The 7,500-nt window shown below is 36.5% G+C and overlaps 1 protein-coding gene across 4 annotated transcripts in view; it reads right to left on the reverse strand.

Annotated features, from left to right (window-relative positions):
* The window catches only part of LOC138003993 (nucleolar RNA helicase 2-like), a 45,624-nt gene that overhangs the window by 4,356 nt on the left and 33,768 nt on the right, over nucleotides 1–7,500 (reverse strand). For all 4 annotated transcript variants that reach the window (XM_068850356.1, XM_068850354.1, XM_068850353.1 and 1 more), the window contains 5 exons: nucleotides 6,523–6,642; nucleotides 5,486–5,559; nucleotides 3,217–3,376; nucleotides 2,044–2,175; nucleotides 874–918 (listed from right to left, as the gene is read on the reverse strand). In XM_068850356.1, the coding sequence (XP_068706457.1) occupies nucleotides 874–918; nucleotides 2,044–2,175; nucleotides 3,217–3,376; nucleotides 5,486–5,559; nucleotides 6,523–6,642 (531 nt within the window). The remainder of the gene's footprint in view (nucleotides 1–873; nucleotides 919–2,043; nucleotides 2,176–3,216; nucleotides 3,377–5,485; nucleotides 5,560–6,522; nucleotides 6,643–7,500) is intronic.

The raw sequence follows: 7,500 nt of genomic DNA on the forward strand, positions 1-7,500 counted from the left end.
TGCCATTACATCCATTTTAAAGGCCCAATTTCAAGTTCGTGGAAGCGTATTCTCACACCATTACTAGCTACGCTGGCCCAACTACCCCAGCCCGACCGTGTTGTAATTGCTACTAACAAAACATACTCAAACTTGAGGGCATGCAAATGACCAGGGTCAAATAAGTGACTAACAAAATTATCCTCTACCACTCTGAATGGTGGACACAATGAAAAAACTGCTGCCAAGAAGGCACGTAAGATGACGTATTTCCAGGCCCCATCAGTGTTGTCTGAGGAAAATCGTTCCCTCATAAGCAGAGATCCATCTACAAATTTAGATCAGTGAGTCCCAAACCCATTTAGTGAGTCCTGTACTGAAGTTTTGGAGTCCCACATAACACTTAATTAATTAAGAGCAACATTTTAACAGTCTGTCAACCTTTATTTAGGATCTTTGACGCTTCAACTTATAAGTAATGACTGCCATTGTGTAAAGGACAACTTAAAGAACTCGATTACATGTAAAAACCCACAAATCTGAACAGTTTTGACCACCTCTGGTGTGCACTTATCTGGTAAGTTTCTATCAGCAATGAGTATTTTTGCTTAGAGTTAGTTGTAAGTACAATGTCAAGGTTAGGGGTAAGGCTATTGACCTTGCATCCATTCAAAGAGATTTTTCCTTTTTTAAAAAATAATTTTGGAGAAAAAGCCATTATTTTAAAAAATGATAGTTTTGGGGGTGAAAAACGTTCGTGTCCAAATGGACTCACCCGGAAGTCATTCACATGTCTTTTTGGACATTAATTTTTATTCATGAAAGACTCAGGATGCACAGGTAGATGGATCACTGGGTAAGTATGTCCTTCCTTAGCCAGTGGAAAATGCTCACCTTAAATGTTTTTGCATGCTTAGTTGGCACATCTACCACCACACTCTGTGAAGAAAATGATAAACACACATTTCAAAAAAAAAAAAAAACTTACATAATAAGGATAATGACCCTTATTTTTAAGAATCAAGTGTATTTTAGCATTGGGGCACTAAACTAATTGAGAACACTGTAAGGACATCAAACCAACTCAACAAATTGTAGGTTGGTTTTTGAGGAGAGACGAAAATGGGAGTACCCAGAGAAAAGCCTCTTTCAGCAGGCTGGAGAACCAACAGATTCAACCAACACAGAAGCCAAGTCTGGGAATCGCACCAGCTGGCCACATTTGCGAGAAGTGAGTGCTCTCACCTGCTGCACCATACCGGCTCCATTGTCTTTTAATAATTTTCACAAGTGATTTAATTCAATGGCTCATAAACAGAAACTAAAACATTATTTTATTTACTTGATAAACACTGCCATTTGTTTGTCACCCTGACGACGTTACTAAGCCGGGTGACAGACAAAGACCGACCGGTTGCCTGTGTCATGTTCAAAATGTGCGCACAGCCTTTTTATCGTTTGATCGTTTCATTTGAGACACTAACAGCAACCTGACGTCACTGGCAGGACTTTGATTGCATGGCTAGCGAATTGAAATGAAAGAAATACCGGTAGCTTTGCCCTTCAATTCTATGGTGGATTTGTGGCCGTGGGGACTTTTTGGTCTGGGATTTTTTGGCTTCGTTCAGTAGGCTCTCCCAATTGGAGTGTTTTCGCCTTATTCTTTCCCTTCATGTGGGGAGACTTGCAACTCAAAGCGCTACAAATAATATGTAACATAACGGCACCAGGGGCAAGAAAACACACACGTGGAATAAGTTAAGCCGCTTGTATTGAGAATTTCATCCTATATAATTACCTCCATGAATATCATTCGAACTCCCTTACAAACCCTTGTATAATTATTACATTTTGATGCCATGTTGTTTGTGCTCTCTACGCAAGAGAGCTTGGGCTGCTTATGCTTCATCTAATCCAGACTTTCTTTTAATTTTCCACATAGTGATCCTCTCACTATAGCTAACCCCTACTAAAAGAAACACTACAACCACTGTGCAGAAAAAAAAAGAAACTTAAAAAGAACGATGTATACATTCTATGAAGTAAATTGGTAAAAAATTGTACCTTTCTGTCGTCACAAGGTCTCAAAACCTCCACCTCTTCCTTGATCTCAGGCAAGTTGTTTTCAAGTGCACGCCACATATAGCTTGGTCCCTGAATCTCATGATAGTTTGTCATCAAGAAAGTGGTAAATCCCTAAACAAATGCAGTAAGGAAGTTACAGTATTAATTGGCATTCATTTTAACCACATTTTCTACTCTGAGATAAACTCAAATAGGGGAATTTACCCTACCAATCAGCACAAGGGATTATTATAATATTCCATTGTAAAATAATAATTATTGTATTCTTATCGTATCTTTTACAATTTAGCAAGATGTGTTCTACGATACGTTCTCCTAATTCAAAACGACTGGTATTTTTTACAGGTCACAGGTCATTGTTTTACCAATACAGAAAGTTATAATATAATCCTAAACATTCATAAAAGCTAACTTTGGGCGTAAAAACTTTTGTTTAGGCCTAATTAGGCCTAAGGTTAGCTTTTACGAATGTTTAGGAAACTTTCTGTATTGGTAAAACAATGAACTGTAAAAAATACCAGCCAACGTAATCTCGACTTTCTCAATTTGTACTGTACATGTAAGTTACGGCTCCTTGTTATTTTCAGATCAACTTTCACCCTTTCACCGCCAAAAATGCAAATTGACACTTATAGATTTTACTCTGTCTAACGCCAGACGATTTTACTCGTCAATGGGGAAGCCCTCGGCAGTGAAAGGGTTAATATAGCCCGGCTTGTAATTCAACAGAAAACAATGCAGGACATCGCTTACAGTACAGCGCTCAAGCTTGTTGATAGAGTTGGTCTATGGTCATGACACCAATTTATTATTCTCTCACAGACAATGCCAATAATAGGACATTACTAAACTACGAAACAGCGAAATGAAGCACCAAAACACCATACATTGAATACTAACTGAAAAAGACCGGATTTGAGATTAAGGCCTAAAAGGTTATTTAACCCTTTCACTCCCAAGAGTGCCACTTATAGATTTTACTCTGTCTAACGCCAGACGATTTTACTTGTCAATGGGGAACCCCACGGGGGTGAAAGGGTTAATCTCAAATCGAACCTTTGTCGGTTAGTTTTCAGTGTATGGTGGGGTCATACATGGTGTTCTGGTGTTTCATTTTGCCGTTTCGCAGTTTAGTAATGCCTCCAATAATACCTCTTTCCCAGTTATGAGAGACCGTGATTGGATTTCTTTTGTTCCTGATATGTAAGCTAAGGAAGCAGCCACTGCATCAACTGCACCAATTTTATCCACCAAAGACTGAGCAGCATCACGGAACAATTCGAGCACTTCAGGTGAAACTGACTCAAGAAACCTTTTACAAAAAAAGAGAAAAATATTAAGCCAAGAAAACGTTACACAACTAAACTTCAGACAGCAACTGTATTTTCTACATGTATGTCCTAGACAATAAACAGCACCAAAATATTTAAATTTTGTGTTCAGTTAATTACCGAGTTTAATGCCAATGTCTTATGGTAAAGCTATGTCGCTTTCTTAACCTGGGAAACTCCACTTCAACAAAAAAATAACTTTAAATCACAGGAAATAACCGTTACAGTCAAGTCAGTCTTAAATATTTTCAAAGAAAGTTAGTGTTTGTATCCAAAATAAGTAAGTTTTAGAATTGCCTATTTTTGTTTTCAAATTTTGAGGGCACCACCATCTTGAATAATTATTGTGATGTGTTATGGTTGCTCTACTCTTATCAGACAATAGGGCAACCGTAACACATCACAGTTATTCAAGATCGCTGCACGAATTTAAAATTCACTTTTTTTTAATATGAACTCTGTTTCAAAACAAATTTCAAACAAATTTGTATGTAAACATAATTCCTTCCTAGTAATGATTCCAAGTTCGAGTGATGCCTAACACTACTATGAAGTTTTTATACTCAATTATTCCATCAGAGATCAACCCTAGTATTGGAATTGGGCCCACACTAGGACAGAGAAAAACTCTGACCAGGGTGGGATTTGAACCAATGACCTTCGGATTTGATCACCGTTGCTCTACCTACTGAGCTACAAGGCCAGAATGCGAGCAGGCCGAGGGTATGTGAGATGTTATTCTTATTAGGTATTACACTGAAGCACCACTAACAGCAAACTAAGGTCTTAAATCACCCACTTAAGTTTAGTAAAAGTCTCATTCCATGAACCATATTTTACTACCAATCAATTAATGTAATTTGACAGAAACAAAAGATGACTTTCATTTCAATGAAATTCTTTTGTTACAGTAATAATAACATGGGTGACAAATTACTCCTTAATTTTGGCGCGAAATTTCAGTGTTAATTTATAATTTCACATGTGAAATTACATTGTTGCTATGGCAACTTTTAATATAATGCTAAAATGGCGTCCAGGTTTGAAAATTAAGGAGTAATTAGTCACCATGTTATTAATAGCTAATCAAATGGTATACCCGTGAAATTAGGGAATAATTTCACGTGCGTTTTGTCCAAAATCAAGTAATTTCCCTCGCCTAAAGGCTCGGGAAATTATTTGAATCTGGACAAAACGCACGTGAAATTATTCCCTAATTTCACGGGTATACCATTTGATTACCCATACTAATAACACCATACTTATTCAGCTATAAGCCGAGGCAAGGTTGTAAGCTGAACGTCGGGATTTTGGCATGATTGCGGATAGACTTTGAATGAACAAGATTGATTATGACGGAAGCTTTCTGAACTCAGAATGTTTTTTCAAACCTGCACAAGCTGTTTTAATGATTAGTTAAAGGATCACATCAAATTAATCTCCTCTGTGATTTGCTGTTTCCAGTTGAATAGCTTTTTATAGAACGCTTCGCTTGTATGAAGACATTATTGTTTCCAGTGAGGTCAGTAATAATTTTGTTCAATAATATTCGTCACCTCATGATCATGTCACTTGTTTGTTTCTCATCTTTTGTGTTCATTTTATTGCTTTAAGTATAATTTTTCAGTCAATGTCAATTTGTATTTTTACGAAAATTTCATGGTCAATAATAAACATCAAGACCTAAAATGCTCTCAGCTTATAGCTGAATGTTATGCATTTACAATCCGTGTTGATCAAGTTGATTATTTTGCGTAAGAAGTTTGGGGTCTTGGTTTGTATCCGAATAAGTGCGGTAATAATTATATAATAATATTAATTAAATGATCTTGCTTCTTCTGAACTTTAAGAAATGAAATTTGCCTCTGTTGGTTTACAATTTTCTGAGTGACATGTTCAAGTCAACGAATTACTGGCTCATCTCATAAAAAGAGGAAAATGCTTTCTCCATTTTAGGGACTCCAGGCTTGTTTGATTTTAGGTAGTTAATTAATTTTATGTTTGCATTATTTTCTTTGTTTACCAAGTCAACTACGACTTGACTGAAGATAAAATAATGATACTACAGTTGAAGATGATTCAGTACTGACCTCTGAGCATCGGCAGCAGAAGCCTTTACAACGTCTGCTGGTTGTGGGGGTGAAATTAATTTGAATTTGATTCCCTGCAAATGCAAGACATTTTGAAACATATTTAAAGTCAGTCACAGTGGTTTCGCTCCTTCAGCAATACTCAATTTTATTGTAATCTCATCCATCACAAGTATTTCTTTTGTATTTATGTATTTATTCATTTCCGTTCGTTATTTTCTCACCTTTTTGTACATATATATTTTTACCTTCGCTTTTTACACCTCACTTTTTAAAGATTGCATACTGGCAATCGAAAGCTCAGTGTTTTTAAAACTTTTAACCAGAGAACGTTTTTAACTTTTCAATCAGTTTTCCTGTTCATGTGATCTGAATGCACATGTATACAGTAGCCACAACACTCCATTTTCAGAGATAACCAAGTCAGTTTTACTCAATGTTCGACACTAATGCTTGCCCAACTGTGCGAGATAAGCGAAATATATCCATGGGCAACTAAAACAATTTTAAGACTTCCATTTTGCAACTAACATTTTGCAGAACGATTTGATTTGCAACAAAGAAAGTGACTAGTAATATGACTTAGTCACCGCAAACACAATAAGAAAATAACTTGTAACCTTACATCTCTTTGCGGCAACTTATTTTTCTGTTGAAAATATATTGGTACAAACCTCTAAAAAGATAGGAAGAAGGAACATGTTCGTAGCTGCCATCTATCTCAGCGTGAGAAAAGATTGTTTATTACAATGGAACCCAGTTTTCCCGTGGCCAAATACCCCATGATACAGTGTACTTTTACATCGAACAAACGCACAACAAAATTCTACCTTTTGTCATGCAATTTCACATGTATTTAAGCAAATTTAAGTATCTATCAAGTGGCAACCGCAAAAGGAAAAATTCAATTGCAAAAAATAATGTGATTGTATTGGTTGCAATTTCAAGACCTGTGTTACAGAATAAGGCTACAATGTAATTGTCACTACCTTGACCTCATACACAAAATTGACAACTGGATACAAAGGTTTACTCACAGCTCTATTTTCCACTGCACGCAGCTGGGCTTGTTGATTTCCTTTGTAAAACATAATGCTGATTCCACTGCGACCAGCCCGACCTGTTCTGCCAGATCTATGGATGTAAGTGTCCAGATCCTGCAAAAGCCAACAAGGTTCCTTTAATAAATATCAAGTTTTTTTCCCATTGATTTATGGCCACAACCTCATTCCCAGGGGGAGGAGACCGTTGAAATGAGGACGTTATGGCCAAAGATCAACAGGAAAAAACAAGGATCAGTAATTTTACAGAAAGGACAGAGAAAATGAGGTTAGTAAGATGTTTATTATATCTCTGTGGTAATCAGCCATGCCGGAAAGGAAACTAGATGAAGTCAAGTGGAAGGTTCAACTGCCACAAAGATTGCTGCGTCAAAATCCAAAAATGAATTATAACACATCTTCTTGGCTGTTTGAAATGGTTGTAAGATTCAAACCGTTTTACAAGTCTATGTAACAGAAACGACATGAAAAACTTGCTAGAGAATGTTGTATTGAAATTTCAAATTTAGCAGGCTGTACTGTAGAATGTGGTAATTAGCCATGCCGGAAAGGAAACTAAATGAAGTCAAGTGGAAGGTTCAACTGCCACAAAGATTGCTGTGTCAAAAACCGAAAAATGAATTATAACAAATCTTCTTGGCTGTTTGAAATAGTTGGCTGCAAGATTCAAACCGTTTTACAAGTCTACATGTATGTAACAGAAACGACATGAAAAACTTGCTAGAGAATGTTGTATTGAAATTTCAAATTTATTGGGCCGTACTGTAGAATGTGGCCTGCTAATTTAGCCAATCACAGCGCATATACTATCTGAGAGACATAATAAAAGGAAAATATTTAACACTCTGGCATTAACAAGCAGCTCAACTTTTTGATGAAAAGAATCCATTGTTTGTTGTGGTTTGACCTTCAGATTTAAAAGGAATAGCTGTTTTGCAATGCTTAATGGTTAAA

This window comes from Montipora foliosa, chromosome 5, assembly GCF_036669935.1.
Source record: "Montipora foliosa isolate CH-2021 chromosome 5, ASM3666993v2, whole genome shotgun sequence".
NCBI classification, from domain to species: domain Eukaryota; kingdom Metazoa; phylum Cnidaria; class Anthozoa; order Scleractinia; family Acroporidae; genus Montipora; species Montipora foliosa.